At 40.1% G+C, this 20,000-nt stretch overlaps 1 protein-coding gene and 1 long non-coding RNA gene across 2 annotated transcripts in view; one reads left to right on the top strand and one right to left on the bottom strand.

Moving 5' to 3' along the window:
- The window catches only part of LOC138026568 (threonine aspartase 1-like), an 18,054-nt gene extending 8,010 nt beyond the window's left edge, over positions 1 to 10,044 (bottom strand). Inside the window, exons 1-8 of the mRNA XM_068873964.1 lie at positions 9,877 to 10,044; positions 9,581 to 9,648; positions 8,117 to 8,185; positions 7,091 to 7,211; positions 6,610 to 6,694; positions 4,843 to 4,922; positions 4,081 to 4,190; positions 2,098 to 2,211 (exon numbers count right to left, since the gene is read on the bottom strand). Coding sequence (XP_068730065.1) covers positions 2,098 to 2,211; positions 4,081 to 4,190; positions 4,843 to 4,922; positions 6,610 to 6,694; positions 7,091 to 7,211; positions 8,117 to 8,185; positions 9,581 to 9,648; positions 9,877 to 9,955 — 726 coding nt within the window. The 5' untranslated portion in view covers positions 9,956 to 10,044. The remainder of the gene's footprint in view (positions 1 to 2,097; positions 2,212 to 4,080; positions 4,191 to 4,842; positions 4,923 to 6,609; positions 6,695 to 7,090; positions 7,212 to 8,116; positions 8,186 to 9,580; positions 9,649 to 9,876) is intronic.
- Positions 10,045 to 15,128: 5,084 nt separating this feature from the next.
- LOC138027207 (uncharacterized) overlaps positions 15,129 to 20,000 on the top strand; it is a 107,779-nt gene continuing 102,907 nt past the window's right edge. Inside the window, exon 1 of the long non-coding RNA XR_011127425.1 lies at positions 15,129 to 15,258. This is a non-coding gene — a long non-coding RNA (uncharacterized lncRNA). The remainder of the gene's footprint in view (positions 15,259 to 20,000) is intronic.

Genomic DNA, 20,000 nt, shown 5'->3' with positions numbered 1-20,000 from the left:
CGCATGAGAATATGAGCCACAAGTACTGAGGAACTCGACAGAGAGCAGGGTAGACACAGTGGTAAGAGCATTCGCCTGCCACCAATGGTGATTTGACTTGCTGTACAATAATATTGGGAAGAGCAGAGCACATGTACTCAGCTAGATATGATTGAGACTATTATTATTATTATTATTATTATTATTATTATTATTATTACTATTAGTGTTATTATTATTATTATCCTTACTTTGCATTCGACGAGAGTTACTGAAATTTAAATTGACCAATCAGAATTCTGCCAGCGGGAAAAACTGTGCTTTCAGACGTCACATCAATTGTTTGCAATTAAAGGGCCAGAAAACCAATGAAAAGATTTTGTAGCAACTTTTTTGTCACCAAACTTTGGCCCCAAAACTGGGTTGCCAGCAAGCAGCGATTTGAACATCAGCTGTTGTGCTTTGGCTGTTATTTGAGCTTTTTCTAACTAATTTAAGATGAATTCAATCTAGTATTTTGGAATAAAGTGTAAGAAGACGTCAAAACTGTATTGATAATGTATTTACTTGTGCAAAAGACTTTGATTGCCTCCTTTCGACAAGGTAGATCGCCAATAAAGTCTTGTACGCACAGAACTGCACCGTTTCCAGTGAAAGGGCAAAGGATTGACAGGATAGCACAGTTTTGACTGCCGTGCGCACTGCGGGCGTGGGTTTCGTATGCACGGTAGTAGTAATAGCAACACTAGTAGTACTAGCCGTGGTGGTAGTGGTAGTGGTAGTGGCAGTGGCAGTGGCAGTGAAGTGGCAGTAGTAGTCACGGTGGTAGTGGTAGTGGTAGTGGTAGTGGTAGTGGTAGTGGCAGTGGCAGTAGTAGTGGTAGTGGCAGTGGTAATGGCAGTGGTAATGGCAGCAGAAGTGGCAGTAGTAGTGGTAGTGGTAGTGGTAGTGGTAGTGGTAGTGGTAGTGGCACTGGTAATGGCAGTGGCAGTGGCAGTGGCAGTGGCAGTGGAAGTGGCAGTGGCAATGGTGATGGCAGTAGTAGTGGTAGTGGTAGTGGCACTGGTAATGGCAGCAGCAGTGGCAGCAGTAATGGTAGTGGCAGTGGCAGTGACAGAGGTAGTGGTAGTGGTAATGGCAGTGGCAGTAAAAGTGGTAGTGGCAGTGGTAACAGCAGTGACAGTGGCAGTAGTACTGGTAGTGGTAGTGGTAGTGGCACTGAAAATGGCAGTGGAAGTGGCAGTGGCAGTTGAAGTTGTGGCAGTGGCAGTGACAGTGGTAATGATAACGGAAGCGGTAGTGGTGGTGGTGGTGGTAATAATAATAATACTTATAACAATAATACATCCAAAAGATCCCGGGCAACAGCCAAATCAAAGGCTTTATCCATCAAATAGACACATCCTAACACTAGGAACATTAGGATTGGGTCCAGTTATTATGCTCCATCACAGTTTCATATTAAAAAAAACTCATAAAAATAATAATAATATAATAATAATAATAATAATACCAGTAATAATAACTGCTATTTACCCAGGAAGCTCTACTTACTTGAATGCGGCTTTCAAAGCAGTCCTGCATCCAACTGAATTTGAATTTAGAAATGTTGGTTTTGAGTAAAGGGGAAAACCAGAGAGCCTCTCTCGGAGCAGAGTTAAGAACCAACAACAAACTTAAGCCACATATGGCCATGAGCTTGGAATCAAACCCGGGCAATCACCACTATGCCATCCCTGCCCCATTAGTAGTAGTGGTAGTGATGGTAGTACAGGTAGTAGTATTGTAAGTGGAACTCATGCTACTTTTTCAACCAATCAGACCCAATGATAAAACCAAAGCAAAGGGAAAACAGACTGGGTCATGCTAATAAAAAAAGACCTACATGTTGAAACCTTGCTGGAAATACATTTTGTCTTAAAAAAGGTCCTTGAATTTACTGTATCCTTTCCTTAGGAATTTAATGGTCCATCCTTAGCCTCAAACAGCTCTTAATTAATCAGATGAATTATTTCTCTTAATTAATCAGATGAACTATTTCTGGCATTACTGGCCAAAATTATAAAACTAGTCTAAACCAGGACTTGATTTTATCTATTACTTTTGGAGTGAACTTACCTGTCCTATACGACCAGGTGTCTTATACAACACACCACCACTAGACACCCCAGCACAAAGATTTCCTCTTGTGTCCATACACAGAGCTCCCACTGTGTCCAGGGTCTCACTTTCCTAAAGGATTAATCACAGATTCTAATGATCATTTTTTCCGGAGAAAATCATGAAATCTGCAGAATTGCTAAATTAAGTTCCACAACTGTACTTATGGCAACGCTGATTTATTCCCAACATAAAATCAAAATATTCAATTGCAGCATGACTATTCCATGGGTGGAGGATACGGGGTGAGAGGTAGGGGGTGAAGGGTACTATAGCTGAAACCCAAACCTTTACAAAAATCCTAACCTTAGGCCTAGTCATTATCTAAAGCCCTAGTCATTATCTAAAGCATAGTGTTTAGGCCTAAGGTTAGCATTTTTGTAAAAGTTTGGGTTGTTTCAGCTATTGTACCCTTCACCTCTACCCCCACCCCCTACTTCTTACCCCCCTACCCCCCACCCCCAGAATAGTCATGCCGTTCAATTGCACCATACAACTCATTCCAAAACTCAGTCATTGAATGCTAAAATAATAATAGTTTTTATTGAACTCGGTTATGGCAAAATATTCTGATTTGTCAGTGTCTTGCAGATCAATTATTTGCCTCAGTCTTCGCCTTTGGCTAATAATTGATCTGCTCGCCATTGACAAATCACGATATTTTGCTCAACCTCGTCCAATAATTGTTAATTATTAATTATTACTGTTATTAGTATTACTATTGTCATCATCATCATGATCAATGCAATTTAGTCTGGTCTATTGTCTGTGGGAGTGGGTGACAACAAGGCACCCTAGGGAGCATTTTCCATTTACAAAAAATTTCCATCAGGTGAAAAACGTGTTCCATTTAACTCAGGTCCATTCGCCGCCTAGTGATTGCGATTTTACGCGCCAAATTTTAAAAATGTGGCTGTAAATAGCCTGGAAGTGGTAAGACTTTTCAAAAGTTGTAAATGGAACACAAATTTCCATCGGAAAGTTTCCAACGGGAAAACAGGGGTGCTTACCATTTAGCCAAATAATCCGGATAGAATGATCGTTGCATAAAGGTAAGCGATTTTCTGAATTTAATGACCAACCGGATGAGAATGGCGCTTACCATTTACTACACAGCATTCCATCCCGCATAGTTTACTTGATCTTGTGAGAAAGGGCCTGGAAATGGAAGGTTCTCGCAAATGGTAAGGGCATTTCGCGAATTCCATTTCGAACGGAAAAAGAGGACTACCTCTGGAGGTTGTCCACAATTTCCGAAAAGATTTTCCGGAAAATTGCCTTTCCATTTGACCTCAAACCGAAATTTCCGGATTATTTGGCTAAATGGTAAGCACCCCAGGACTTCCTTTTCAGAATTTCCGTTTATTCCGGAAATTTTCAAGTGGAACGAACCAAAAACGTGTGTTCCATTTACATTTCTTGGTAAATGGAAAACGCCCCCTGCATCTTAGGCCTCTCTCCTGTGTCCCCATAGAGACAACACATTGTTCAATAGCCTTGCTGTTCTCGGTAAAATCTACGGTGTGGCCCACTAAATTTGGAATTTTGATAAAACATTCTCTAGCAAGTTTCTTAATGTCATTTATGTTACATAAACTTGTAAGACCGTTTGAATCTTGCAAGCAACTTATTTCAAAAAGCCAAGGAAATTTATTCTTTTTTTTTTTTTGATGCGGCAATCTTTGTAGCAGTTGAAACTTCCGCTTAACTTGAACTGGTTCCCTTTCCTGCATGCCTGATTACCTCAGAGATATAATAAATATCTTACTTACCTCATTTTCTCGGTCAGTACTTAAAGTTACAAATCGTCGTCTTTTTCCATCGATTTATGGCCTGCATGCTTCACGCTTGCTCCATAAATCGACAGAAAAACACTCGGTCCATAACTTAAAGCTTGTCAGAGACTAACTAAAGAAATGATACAAATCATTTTCAACTTACATTTGATATATTACAGAGATTGTCAAGTTGACAGGGTCTATGGAAATCATCAGAATTTATTGACACCTGCAGCCTTTCCCTGCACTTCTTCCAAGTTTGGAAACTCCTTTCTTGCACAGAAGGAAAAAAAATTATTGTGGTAATAAGTGTTTGGTTCCATCATAACACAACATCTTGTAGGGTCAATAAAACTCTCCTTGGAAATTAGAGATTGCATAGGAAAGCAAAAGAAGTTACAGCATAATTATAGAGGACGCTTTAATATGCACAACTATTTGGCAATAACAATGATTTCGATAAGCCTTCCATTACAATGAGTACCAGTGTTACTGGGGTCAAGTCGTAAATTTAACAGGATTGGAGTGACAATTAACCATCCCGGCTGTAAGCTATTGAAATGGAGCCTTTGGGTTGCCTTTGACTGCAGTCCGCCTCTTAAAGGACCTTAAGAGCTATGATAGTTCTACATCAAGCATGTTCTTGTGCCTAAGGATTACAGGTAATAGAGTAATAGAGACTGTTATTGTTAATTAGGGAAAGTACATTGAAATAGTGAGAAAAGCTCTACTAAGAAAGACTCAGAGTACTGATGAGCAGATAAAAACCACCTCTAACTTGTATTAAACACGAGTGATCAAAAGGTAAACGCATCCTCACAACTTGCTTTTACAGTGTTTTCCCACCTTCACACTAAAACAATACCATGCCCTGAAACCCAAACTTGTTCCTCCACATTATTTATCAGCAGTTGAAAACTCTTGCCTGTAATTAAATCTTTATCAAGACAACCACTGAAACCATGTTTCAATGCCCAATTTAAAGCTCCTTCACCTGCAAGAAAGCTAAAAGATAAAATCAATAATAAAACTAAAATTAACATTTTATCTTTAATTAACAAGCCTTTGTAACTATCATATGCCTCAAATAAATCACAACACATCCGGAATGATCTTTCAAAAAACCCTTCAACCAACCAGACACCACATCTAAACAACCATAATAATAATAATAATATATTATTATTATTATTATTATTATTATTATTTATTTATATTATTATTATTATTATTATTATTTTTATTATTATTGTTGTTTAGGTGTGGTGTCTAGTCGGTTGAAGGGTTATTATTATTGGCTTCGGGCGAGTGAGAAAAATAATAATATTAATATTAATATTATTATTATTATGGTTGTTTAGGTGTGGTGTCTGGTCGGTTGAAGGGTTATTATTACTGGCTTCGGGCGAGTGAGAAAAATTACCCGGTTCCCTGGCCGGGCGCTCTGGCTTATTGTATTATTGTATTATTGTATTATTGTAAATTTTAATATGCTGGTGGTTACAGTTTACGAAACCTCTCAGAAAATGCTTTTTCTTCTTATGAAACAATCGGTTCAAAGACCGTTCCACATGATTTCACATGTAACATATAATCCTAGACTTTGCACGTGACGGCAGGAGATGGAGAGAGAGAGAGAGAGAGAGAGAGAGAGAGAGAGAGAGAGAGAGAGAGAGAGAGAGAGATGGATGAAGATCTTGCTGCCTTGTTGATCTCATACAATTAATTAATTAATTCAGGCAACCAACTTAGAGGGCTGGGAACCCCAGCTGAAATGTTTGGGAGCCCACAGGGCTCCCCGAAATTTTCCTTAGAGCACAGCCTTGCTAATGAATTATACAAATTATCATTCATGAATCTAACTGCCCACAGAAACATTAAGTACAGTATTCTGGTCATATTACCCTCTAAACAAAAGGTCAAACGTTACCCCAATTAGTATCCTCTATCTGAACAATATTACGAAAATGGCTTTTTACAATTTAAAAACTGCTTGCTTGCTTGCCTGCCTACCTGTCTAATGCTTTATTCTTAACATTTTGTTGTTGTTTGTTAGATATTGGAGAATCCTATGAGATACTGGTAGCACAGGTATTGTACTTACAATGGCCTGCCTACAGCTTATCACTGTAAAATAATACCCACACAGTTCACAGCTCATGCTGTATTTATTAAATTGAGGCCCTTAAAGTGGTACTAGGATCAAAAAATCAATTTTTTTTCTTTGGATTTCAAAACTACGTTAACTTAACTCCCTGAATAAGTGACCAAAGTTCTAGGCCCTGATTTCAAAGAGACACTTGTTTAGTTTAACTGGAATTTTCCTACTTAATGGTCTGCCATAATTACTAACTTTAAAATCTTGAGAGAGTTGGATCAAGGAGAAAATGATGTCAAATACTTGAACTAGTTGAAGAATGCAATGCGTTTGTACATAACTAAATTAACATGCACCATGGAAGTTTCCGGCTTTCAGATTTTTAAATTCATGTTTGGCATACATAACAAACGCTGTCTAACACCAGATGATTTTACTTGTCAATGGGGACCCCCTTAGGGGATGAATGGGTTAAGTTAGAGTTTCACATTTCACTGTCAAGTTTCATTCAAGATGGTTGAACCCAGATTTTGATGTTGTCTTGCATGCTAGCTTTGCGCCTTGAAGGGCCTTATATTAACGGTATATGCACACCTTGGTGGGATGAGACCCAACATTGATGGCCCTTGAATTTCTTCATTCATCAGTCTGCAAGCTACTTGAATTGGATTTCTTATGCCTATGAATTGAAACAAATAAATGCAAAAAGTTGTAGCTACATGTACGATACACAACATGACTCTTCTTGTCTTGCACGGTTAAATTCACAGGATTCAAGGTTCTTTCTTTTGTATTGTTACCATTTACAAGTTGAGCATAGAACGTTAATTGACAGAAACTGGAATTGATGATAAAGACAGGGAAAAGAGGAATTATATAGAAAAGACAAGAAAAGGAAATGCACATGTATAATGACTGTAAGCCCAGATGCTTTCAAGATGATCACTACATAGACTAACAAAGATTTTATGTTAAATTTTTACAGTACAGAGTTTACAAATTAACCTAAGTAACGTATAAATGAGTCCACTTATGTGTACAAAAGATGCACCGTTCATTTCAGTTCATTTTTGACCTTTTAGAGCACCAACTGCTCCAAACCCAGAAGAGTGGCCATCCATTATGCTTGCATCACACTCCACAGTCCCGGATCTCGTTAAGTTAGAGCCCACACCTGCATTAGTACAAGGAAGGTCCTAAAATTTAAATATAAATACCGGTAATAATATTATTATTATTAATAACAATAATTATAGTCAAAATAGTAATCATAAAAACACTAGTTAATACTAAAAATGACAATAACAATGATGCTAATGCTAACAATATTATTATCATTATTATGCTAACAATAACAATGATAATAACTATTTATTGCAACAAACAGGCTGGCAGTGAGACCTTTGCTGGAACAGCCACTGTGGCTGTACCTCCAACTCACAAACTTTAACCACATAAGAAAGCAAATTGTGGAATTAAACGTACAATCTTGGACAAAACTTTTGTGACAAATTCCCACTCACAAAAAAGGTTTATTGGGCCCCACCCCCCCCCCCCCTCCCTAATATGAATGTTGATAATATGGTGCAAAATACAGTGCAAACCGGGTATTACTAAACCATGATTCAGCAAAACGAAATACCAAAACACCGAAACAAGACTTAAATTTGTATCCAGATTAAGCACTGAGCCACCCACGACTGGAGACCACGCCTACCCTCTTTGCAGATGCCACAAAATTCTTAACAAGACCAACGTCTGCTAAATTTGTTATCTTGTAAGTGTCAATGTTCGAGAAAAAAAGGTAGCTCTAGAATATAGCTGTTTCGGTGTTTCATGGTTTAATAATTCCTCTGCAAGCCTTGGCTGTTTCTAAACCAATATTGGATGAGGGGGAGGGGTAAGGTGATTAAATCTCTCATCACACAGACAAATTTTGGAATGAGCATTCTATAGTGGTGTGTCACATTTTCCCAATGAGTTTTGTCCAAGATTGTAAGACACACTGGAGAGAGCTCTTGTCATTGCGACAACCCTGGGCTGCTCTCAATGCTGATCCTGCTTCCCACAATCATACTGTCTCACAAAATTCAACAAATACCTCTAAGGTTGTTATTGCGACAGAAATAACTTCTCTTGCTGACAGTCCACTTTTCAAAGCCTTCATTGCCTGAAATGTCATTGAGCAGTGGTTGAATTAGATAATTATGTCATGAGATGCATGGTAATTAAATGCATGTCAATTTCAGTAGGCGTTGCCATGAAGTGTTCCCTGCCTCTTCTCCCCAAAGTCAGCATCACTTAGTTGCAGGAATACAGATGTCACAAATTGCCCTCCCATCGCTGCTCCTCAAATAAAGATAAACAGCTAGTGAATTTACCCTAATCTTGTTGGAAATATATTGCAAATGCTTAACAGAACACTTGTGTTGCTTAACAAAATCAGGCATCAGGCCTCGGTTGATAATCACTATCCAACGGACAAATACTAGTAAAACCAATAATATTGAGTTATCCAGTGGATAGCTGCACTATCCACCCTTCGAACAACTGGCGCCACACCAGTATCATTGTAATTCTCAGCTTAGCATTTTGTCATAGATATGAAGTTGGCTAGAGTAAAGCTTTCAAATGTTAAGAAAAAAAATTATTGGCTTGTAGCATGGCAAATAGAAGCCCTGGATAGGGTAATGGAGAATTGGGTATTTAAGGGTATGTAGGTAAGCAACTTGTTGTATCGCATGGTCTGGATAGTACTGATTCACAGATCAACAGAACAGAAACTCAGCCCACATGTGTGAAGGCTTGTGGTGTATGAGGCCACCTAAGCAGAAACAGCCATAAGTCAAAAGGACTTTGCCGAGTGCTGGAGCTTGTAGATGTAGATGTAGATATAGAAATGAGTTATGACAAGAGACAAGAGACCGACTGAAAGTCAAAGTCAGCCCAAAAGGCTCCTACTTCATTACCTTTACCGTAAATTACGGCAGGGGTGGGCACTACTCCAATTCCGTCAGGTGATGACAGGAATAGTTCTTTCGGCGAGTCTAAAACACAGGTCACAGTAAATGTCACTGTGCTACAGATAAAATACATATAAACAACACCAAAAGTGTTTCCTAGCCTTAAGCAATTGACTACAAAAATGTTGTCTTGGGGAGACTTTTGTATTTTGGCTTAGTTGTTCATCAGTGGAGCCACTAGTCTTGACCTGTGGAATGTGACCTGTGTTTTACACCCACCATAGTTATACCATTTCGAAGTTTTGGCAATCAGGGAACCACATTTTAAAGAAGGATTTTCCTTCAATAAAATTCTTATCTCTGACCCCTATCCGGAAAGAATATAGACCTTACTCATAATGGCGGTCAATTTATAATTCTTTTGTCAAAGTGCAAATTAACCTACCAAGCCTCGATACCATACAGTGAATTGAAAAGAATTCTTGCTTTAAAATGAGGCTTGGTAGGCTAATTTGCACGTGGACAAAAGAATTATAAACGAGACTGCCATTTATGAATAAGGTCTACTAAGTCACCTATAGGATGACTACTCTGATATGTACCGTTAAACAGGCAGTTTTGCAGGCTTCCTTGTATTCAGATTCATTTGAGATGGAATGAAATCCAGCTCCTGAATTCGAAAAAAGAAAATGTGTTATGTGTTCATATCATCTGTGTTTTTCTTCCCAAATCGAACCATGTATAATTTCAGGCCTAGTTGAGCGTAAGGCTAGGATTAGGTGGGTTGTTTTTAGCACTTGTCTGCAGTCTGTAAATTTACAAAGTCTGTTGGTCAAATTGTTTTACTAAAATACTAGCGCTAGCGTAAAAACTCCTGTCTTGGTTTTGAAAACTTTACCGACGTGAACTGCGACAAATCCCAAGCCAAGGCGGAGACTGCGTGCTTCCATGTCCTCTTTTACTTCAGAAGGCTTCATCAGTCTGATTCGATCAAGGACTCGAACAAAATTGAGCAATGGAAGTCGCTGCTCTCTGGAACATTTTTAACGCCATGTCCGCCATCTTGGTTGTGACTATCGCGGGCTCGTTGAGCCGCTAGGTCGGGACGGGACGGGCAAAATTTGAGCTGCAAATGAAGATATTGCTTGACGTCAGACAGTCATCAAGAACCAGGATTTGATTTGAGTTGATTTGAGTTGATTTGATGTCTCCCATAGACCTTGTGTACTTGTGTCGTACCCAATTCAAATCTCCCGGGACTAAGATTCTTTGTTTACTGTATTTGCATGATAATGTAGCATTTACATTTAAATGATATGGAAATATCTGGAGCAAACGTTTTATTTCCAAATGGTTTGATTTGGGTACAACATTGAGTTAGCCGATTTGGTCTATTGGTAGAGTAAGGGCCGATTTACACGATACGATTTTGTCGCATGCGACAAGCTCAAGACAGGCCTACGACATGACTTACGATTGTCGCAGCGTTTTAAAACATGTTTTAAAAAGCTACGACAATCGTGATTCATGCCGTGGGCCTGTCGTAAGCCGTTGTCGCATGCGACAAAGTCGTACCGTGTAAATCGGCCCTAAGGAGCCCATAACCAGGAGCCTGCATCTCCAACATTTTATCTGTGTATTAAAAGGCATTTTCACAAATCGAGCTATTTTTAGACCAGTTCTTAAATTAGATTTGGCTTTCACGAGTGACCAGTCTCGATCGCATGGGAAATAATTTTTCAAGCAAGACTTGTGGTTAGCTAGAAAAGGCTTCTTTCCCGGGAGAATCAATCTAAAAATAACTCGGTCTGTAAAAACGCTCTTCCACAAATACAATGAAATTGTACGTTCCTGGACTTGGGCTCCTGTTTGAGTTCATTTGTTCGTCAGTATAAGCTTCAAAGAAGGGATACATGTTTTTTTTTCAAACGTTAGCCGTGTAGCACTTTCATTTCAACAGAAGTGACTGTTCAGAATGTGACATGAAAATCTTGGGTGAAAAGAAAAATTGTGACCACGGTTGGAGACCATTTTCGAATTCTCACGGTTGGACTGGATCTAGCATGAAATAGAGGCTAATGCGGGAAAATTAAGGTGGCTCAAACCAGTTTCAACACTTGAAACGTTCAAAAAGGTTCTTATTACAAGATCGACACTACAACACTGAACAGCAATGTTATGGTACCATATCAAAGACCAATTATTGTCAAAATAGATTCGGTCATTTTTGTGACGGGAAAAGTTACCGTGCCAGAACGGGAAAGCCCTGCAACACTTAAGAGCGCACCTTAATTTGTGTGTGAAAATATTTGCCCGCATTAGCCTCCATTTCATGCTAGATCCAGTCCAGCCGTGAGAATTGGAAAATGGGCTATAGGAAACGCGATCTCCGGACTAGGTCAGAAAGAAGTAGGATGTGAAAATTTTGAGGTACCATTTCGCGGCAAAGAAAACGAACAGGTTTTTTTTTTCCTCTGTCCTCTTGTGGGACTTTTCCATTGCTAGGGTTACTGCGTTCAGATGGTACCGAAATATTGGAATACATAGCACTTTAAGTAAAGTTACACCAGGGAAGGTCATTTCCGTGTAGCCTATTGACTTTGAAACAAAATGATTATTGTAGTACAAGTTGGGAGTACTGTATTGTAGTACAAGTTGACCGTAAACTAAGGGTTACAGAAACTACGATTCGTTTTTTTTGTGTGTGGAAAGCTGGCCGTAGGTTTGCAGAGTAATCAAACAAGAAAAACGGAATCAACTTTCATGACTTGAGACGCCTTCTGTTTGTTTCTTTTAACTTCATTTAAGTGTCAAGTGTATTTAGCGCTGCTGAGGCACTAACTGGGGACATTGTACAGGAATCAAGTCAAATTAAATCAAATCGACCGTCATAGAGCGGTTTTCAATTGAGTGTCGAAAGTAATGAGCGAATTGCATTGCTTTTGCATTACGTCACTCAGTGATTGGTTCAAAGTCATCGCGCCACTTTTTCAACCAATCAGAAGTGAAACCAAAACCAATCGTGGCTCGCGCGTGCACATTTTCCCGCGCTTTGTGTCGGCTACGTATAATTACTTCGAGTTTTGATTGGTTTGCCGGATTGTAAGGAAAACCAATGATCTGTTTGAAAGCTACCTATAGGAGTGGTTGTGGCGTTGGCAATACAAAAGAGAGTCATTTGGAGACACCATTGGGTATATTGCTGATCTCTACAATGTGCGATAAAACGCAAAACCCCACTGTATGCACCGTTCGTGACCCTGAAATGGCCGTGCTTAATACAGGAAAGAAAGAAAACAGGCACTTTGCGGTGCTTCCGTGAATTCGGAATCAGAAAGAATGGCAAGTCTACGGGAAAAAAGAGGAGGTAGGCATATTATTTTTGATTACCTTTATTTTGTTTGTTTGTTTGGGAGTCTGATCCCTACAAAGTTGACTTAAAACTCCAATTTTTTCTCTTACTTTAGCAACGAAGAATGCCTATTTCAGTCGCAAAATCGACCGGTTTTTTAAAATCAATATGACTTAACACCCGGGGAAAGGACTTCAACATTTGCTTCAACAATCCGTACGATTTTATTGAGCGATGTTGACTGCTGGGACGGTCAATCGGTTTCAACACGTCATCAACATATAATTCAACAAAGCTTCACCAGAGGCCTAGTATTCAGTCCCAGGCTGCAGCCGCGGTTGTTGCTATGGATACGGACATGGATACTTCATTGAGAGACGGACTAGTGCGCACGCGCATACCCAACAATGTTGAAAGAGGAAGGCAAATGGCTTTATCTTTATTCAACATTCGCGATAGCAATAGAATGTTGAATGGTTGTTGACGCAACGTTTAGACGCTTTTAAACTTATTCAATATCCATTCAACTTCGATTCAACATGTTTCAACACGGTTGAAATGGGGAGAAGGAGGGGGGGGGGGGGGGGGCCCCCCAACGAATGGTCTTTAACATCGCTGTTTAACAAAATCGAACGGATGTTGGAGCCGTTTCAGTGCCTGGGACTTCAGCCAAAAAATATATAAGAAGCGCCGCAGTCCCAAACGACGTCTTCATCGCTATTGTTTTCATAAAACAAAAATGTCGTAGGGACCTGTGCGGAAATCTTGCCGGAATGGCTAATTCTACAAACATATGCTTTATTTATGTTACCACAATTGGCCGAAGCGGAAAATACCATAATTACAAAGGTCCCGAGGGAAAGCAAAAAAAATGCTTATGCAAAATTTGGGTGGACAAACAAACAGTATAATGGTATTTTCCGCTTCGGCCAATTATCGTTTAAGTCAGTTTATAAACCTTATTTATAAATAAATTAAAGTCAAGGTGACAATCATGACCTCTGCAAGGGATATGCAATAGACGACTTCGAAGATATGGCGGCCATTTTGATTCCTATTGTTAAAAGAAAGTATATTATGAGATGATCAGGGGAGCACAATTAATATGTATTTGCTCTCTGGGTATTCTATAATAGCTATCAATATCATTCAAAACGGCCGCCGTATCGTCGAAGTTGTCTATTGGACCAAGCCTAGTGTCCGTTATCTGTTACAGAGCGACCTTCACTCACGTGAACGTCACGCCATGCACCAAATTATCAAATCACATTCTATGCGCTACGTGTTTAACGACTGGTAGGCAAAAGTCCCTAACATTTGCTACTGTGTTATTCCAGTTCGGTCCTTAAAACACTTCAGCTCAGAAGCATCTACACTGAAATTCTCCCCCTTCCCGACCTCCTTTCATCCCCAGTGCAACAGTCGCACTCGTTTTTGACATATTGCATCCCAGGTCATGTTATGGGCAATTAGTTAGTTGTAAACTATTTGTGGTTTACCTTCGGCTCCCAGGCCTGATTAGACATTCCCCTTGCTTTGCCTCTGTGCACTTCTTTTCACACCTTATAAGAGTTTTCCGATTTCAGCGTGATAGAGCGCCTTTCGTATGTCCTTGAAAAAGTGTTCGCAATTTGTTTCACGGACCAATGTTTGGCAAGATCAAAACAAAGCTTCTCATTATTCCCGCCAAGGAAACAGTTCGATTGTCCAATCACATTACTGCATAAATCAAATGACGTCAAAGCGAAATGCCGATCGCTTTCCAGAAAGTTCCATGGAGAGATGACGTTGTTTGCATCCGCGTTCGCCAAGCCAATGAAAATTCGCGCTCGTTTGTTTTTGTTCGATAAGCCAATTAAACGTTTTGCATTCTGTTTCTACGTTTATTTTTCAAGGTCATATGAAAGTCGCTCTAAGACCCTTCTCCGTTCAGTTTGCGGTCTTTTCACACCCTTTGCTCAGATAGTGTCTTGTTGTCGTAAGGAAGTGTTACTTTAAGACCATTTCAGTATGGGAGCTGAAGGCTTACCTGTCAAGCCTCTAATTACGTTGTTAACGGTTCACCAGAAAATATTTGTGCAGTGTTGGCATGTCATTGACATTGGCTTTCTAATATCAAGGGTTAAATCCCCTTTTGTGCTTTGTATAATAATGATCTAGTCAATCATGTGAAATAAACTAGGGGTGGGGATGAAGCGCTCCTCACAGGTCCCCCTTAATCTTTGCCCCATAGACTCACGGGACTAGCCCCCCCGGGTCATGTGCCTTTCGAGCACGGTAACCATCCATGTCCAATACACCCAATCTGAGTCGGATCCTCTATATCCAAGAAGTCCGAGTCGGGTCGAGTTTACCCGTCTTGGCTAATACGGGTGGTGTCAGATCGCACGAAACACAAACTTTCCCGTTCTTAAAGCAGGCACACGAACATGATAATTTCTGTACCATGCGAGTCGGGTCGACTCGACCCGTTTTTACATTCGTTGATCCGTCTCACCGGAAGTCAGGTTGCAAGTGACAAAGATAACACGCATTCTTGGTTTACAACCACGTGATAAGGCGGCCATGTTGGATGGCAATGCAATAGATGGTTTTCAATCACGTGATAAGACGGCCATGTTCGTGCACAAAACAATAGCAAATTATGGCTAATGTTTTGCATAATAACAGAGTCAAATTCCCAAAAGACTTTATTCTCTATTGTTCTGTGCACCAACAGGGCTACTGTGACCTCAGGTGAAAACCACCTATACAATTTCCTTTCGCAGAATTTGTCTAATAATAAAGTTTAATTCCCAGCGGGGAGAAAGGTTGTTGTTCTTGCCATCCAAAATGGCCGCCGTGATGTCAGATACAAACCATCAATAGGGAGGGCATAAAATCTCGACGGATCGACTCGATTGGAGTCGACCCGTCACCGGAAGTCAAGTCAGACCAAAGAGAAACCATGCACAGGACAATGAGAGTTTCTGTGTCAGCCAGGTCGGTTTGACCCACGCCGTGTTTACGACAGTGATTCTTTTTGTTCGCACACGCAAATGACCGAACCTGAACCATTTTGTGGACTCGTTTCAGGAACGCCGATTCTTCTTGCTGAAAGTTAAGTCGCAAGAGACAAGATAACTGGAACTTCGGTTGTTTTTAAAGCCCTGCGAGAACCACCCTGCCAGCAGAGCTTTTTTTAACTCGACGAGAACGAAAGGACTGCAGAAATCGTGTTAAGTCCTTATTGAGTATGCGCAAGCCGTTGCTTGGAGACGTTTCAGACCCAGGCCAACTCTCGATCGCACTCCTAGAAGCCATATTGATTTTCGTACTAAAGACTCGATTTTGAGCTTCGCCTTGTCATAAATATGTGACCAGCCCAGAAACTTGAGTTATGGTGACTTAAAAGACTTGACACGATTTCTGCAGAGCCTATCTTGTTCGTCCTCTGGCGAGTTTTAGAGAGGCTCTGTCCGCTGGGTGTGCGAGAATAGAATTATACCTAAGAACGAAACTACTCGCAGTATTCGAAACAACTGGCCCCAAGAGGTGTTATTGTGTGCCTACAGATGCACACGACCTTGAGGCGTGTAACTTTCAACTCTTGTCCTTGGAATAAAGCTAAAGCTTTTAGGATACCAATTTTATGCCCAAATATGGTCAAAACTTAGATCGAAGTTGAACGTGCGGGAAAATACACGAGCTACGTTACATCCAAATTAGGAAATTTTCAAACTCAAAAAAACCCCAGCTCTGAACCAGAGTTAAACTCTTCAAGGTCACGAGTTTCTGATGCCTATGAACGGCCATGTTTCTCGACGACTGCATGGGACTATTTCGTTTTTTTTCTTGTTCTCCAGTTTGTGAGAAAAAACTTGTCTAAGTTATCATTGTTGACTTCCCTAGTAAAGCGGTACGTATATGTTGCGAAGGGGAGGACGTTGTCAGTTTCAAGCGGCAGAGGCCAGAAAGTGATAGTATTTTCGTAAGCAAAGTGGAGAGCTTTTCTTTTCTGTTTCCGGATGTTGTCTCTGGTATGATCCCAAAGGTTTCAACAGTTCAGCGTTAAATGTTAGAAACCCATGGGCACTATATTGATTTCAAGACGTGAAGTCTTATATACTTAATTCTTTAATAAACCATTGCTCACTTTGCCAGATTAGCGCAATTATTGCTAGACTGATATTAACTGTACAGTACTGTTAATATCAGTCTAGCAATAATTGCGCTAATCTGGCAAAGTGAGCACTGTACTACACCAGTCCGCTTATAAACCCAACAAACTACCGTGACAATAATTGCGGGACTAGACATTCCTATAGTTACTGTGAAGGTAGTGTTCTTACAATACAAATGCTTTGCCAAAATTTGCTCAATGGTTACAAACAGTGCAATTAACTTTCCTAAGTAACTAGTTTTACTTTACTTACTGAGAACCATAAGACTCAATAACAGCAAAATCCAATCGATTATGCTATCCAAATTTGAATCGATGAAAAACAACCCCAGGTACGGAAGCAGTATGATACCATCCATGAAAATTACATCCCATTTCTTACTTCCTTCTTTTTGGCAAACAGTAAATCTTGAACAGTGTGTTATGCAGTGTTGAATGTTGAAATAGAGCGTTCAACATGTTGCACGTTGTTGAACGAAATAGAGATGAGTTCTATTCCGTTCAACAAGTTGCTGCTTATTGAATAGCGCTAACCAATTGTTTTCCAGTCTCGCGTTCACTTGATTTCGAAGGCTAAATATGGCCAACAAGGCTTGCAGCACACAATGACAAGAACCTTTCGTCATCCGCCATTTTCCAAATTTGCCGCCAAAAATGGAAAGAATTCTTAATTCTCGTTCGACAAAAGTTGAATGTCTTCATAGCCATTCAACAAGTCACACCATTGTCATTCAAAAGGCTGCAACATCGGGCAACATTTGTTGAGAAACAAATGTTGCACGATGTTGTGCCGCGTGTCACCAGCTTTAGTCTCTCACAAACCGACTTCCCGTAAGACGGACCGACTTTTGGAGAGACGAATCCCCGTCGGGTCGAGTCGGATCGACTCGGACCGACAGGTACACACAAATCGATCGGATCGAGCCCACCCGCCACCATCAGACTCAGATTGGGTGTATTGAACAACCCTCACGGTTACCATAGAAACCAGGGGGCGCAACCACAGAGAGGATAAGGACTTCTCATGTGAGGGATTGTAACCCTCTGGAGAGGATTGTAACGTCCCATTGCCAACATGTTGTCATGGCCTTGGGGATTGTAATCCCTTGGAGAGGACCACGACTTCTCCTTGCCGGGCAACGTAGTTAACCTGCCTTTTCATGACCTGCTAACGGACTGCTTCATCTCCTACCTCATTACCCTACAAATTGTTGTCTGTTACATTTGTTGTCATTGGTTGGGAACATTAATATTAATCACAGTCATTAAAATTGTGACGTTTTACTTGCAGGTGACCGATTTTCCTCTGTTTCATCTGCCTGATAGCTTTAACCCTAAAGGGCAAAAAAAAACATTCATTGCATAAAAAGTACACGGTTTAAAAGTTTTAGGGACTTTAAGATCTACAACGGCGAAGTCGACGAAAATGTGACCTCAAAATAACTTTGCACAATTGTAAGTCTGTCTCTGTAATCCCGAGCGTTAGCCCCTCGTCAGAAAACTACATTGGCAGGAGCGGTTTCAGAGTAAAAACATAGAATGGAAGGTTCACATGTGTAGGCCCACGTTGTCATTGCATTGCCACGTTGTCGTTGTCAGGGAGCTTCAGCACGCGCGTTTTTGAGACGCGGACGGCAACCGGAAGTGAGCTGTTTTCCCTATTAATTTTTCCGGTTGCCATCCGCGGCTCAAAAACGTCACGTGCTTAAACTCCCTAATAGCTACCTGTGGACCCGTCCACCTGTAAATAATTTAGAAATTCAAGAAATAAATATGTTGTTGTTGTATAAAATCTGTGAGACACCACTGTCCTGGCACGCGAAATGTTCTCCTCCGGTTGCCGTCCGGTAACCTATTCCGTCACAATAGTGGGAGCATTTTGTTAAGCAATAATTCAGGTGTTTCATATGGTACCACAACATTGCTGCTAAGTGATACAGTGTTGTAGTCGTAACCCTTCCAATAAGAATATCTCTTAAAGTGATGAAACTGGCTCGAGCCACCTTAGACCATATTTTCAAGTTCGTTTGTTGTTGATTGTTTTATTGTATGCTTCTTATCAGTGTCTTGAAAGGCTGTTTTTGAGGCAATACATAATTCTCGTACAAAAAAATTGAATATGAGAAATTCACCCCGACCCTCAGCAGCTCCCTCTTCACTCCATACTCACAGAAAATTAATGTGACAAGACAGAGCCTCCAATCTCAACTGGCTTGTCCAGAAAATAGCTTTCGTGAAAACCCGGGAAGGACAAATCAAGAATAATCGACCGTATTCATAAATGGCGACCAAGAAATTATTCTTTTGTCTTTGTGCTAATCAACCTCACTAGCCTCACTTTGGAGCAAAAATTCTTTTGAATTTTGTTCGCGCTAACGAGGCTAGTGGAGATGATTAACATAAAGACAAAAGAATAATTACTTAGCCGCCATTTATGATGAATATGGTCTGTATAGATAGATGAATTTTCAATTTCGGCCGTGTTGATCCTCTTTAACCGAACAACCCGTTTTTAGCCTAATCTTTATCATAAAATCCCTTCAGTACCTCTTCAGATAGTGAATTTCCCTTCGAATCTTGGAAGGTCACCTGCTGAAAAATGAAGAACAGATCCTGTAAGGACATTTAAGTGAGACTGAATAATATGATGGGTTATTTGCAATTTACGGGATAGAACTAATTAGTGAGTATCACCGATAGGAATCTCGAGTATCTCGAGATGCGCAGAACGTATGCGCAATAACAATAGTAAGCACCGTCCTTTAAAAAAATAACCGTGTATCATTGTACTCAAAATAGAAGCCCATTAGAGTTGTGTTCGGGTTTGAATATCGTTTGTTATTTTTTTTTTGGCCCTTGTCGTTGGAAGGGTGTTCTAAAATCTTTATAGTCTAATGATCACAAATTAATTAAATTGCCAAGACTGGCTTCCATTAGCCGAATCATTTCTAAATCACTCCTTCCAGTACCTCCTTAAGTGCGTAAATTTCCCTCTGTTGCTGAAGGTTGTACCTGGTGAAAAATGCAGTACAGATCTTGTGAGGACAATAAATTACTGTATGATGAGGAATTTGCGATATACGGAATAACTAGGATCGAAGCAAGTGGAATAATCCAACAGGACCTTGTATTTGTTGAGCTTGAAATGTGTTACGCCTAAACTTTGGTGTATTTTGGTTTCTATTTTTGTTGTTTGGGTTACCTGGAACCTTCTTGCACGAAGCAAGTGCGTTTCTCTTTTTACCGAGTTTCGGCGCAAAAATGTAAGTAAAATTTTGTGTTTCGTTTTAAGGAGTTTACTTTCAGTCAATTCGTTTGCATTTATAATCGTTTCTTGTTTAATGTTTGATCTTCTTATCCGCCTTCGTAAATCATTTTGAATTGCGATATCACCGTATCGTGGTCAGAGCACGGTTACATTATCGTAGTCTTTCATCAATAAACGCGTTGAAAAAAAAAACTGTGTCACCTCAACAGATTATATCCGCTTGTTAAGTGATCTCTTGAA

The sequence above is a fragment of the Montipora capricornis genome, chromosome 12, assembly GCF_036669925.1.
Source record: "Montipora capricornis isolate CH-2021 chromosome 12, ASM3666992v2, whole genome shotgun sequence".
NCBI classification, from domain to species: Eukaryota; Metazoa; Cnidaria; class Anthozoa; order Scleractinia; family Acroporidae; genus Montipora; species Montipora capricornis.
The sequence above is the reverse complement of the archived record's forward strand: the minus strand, read 5'-3'. Positions and strand labels throughout refer to the sequence as shown.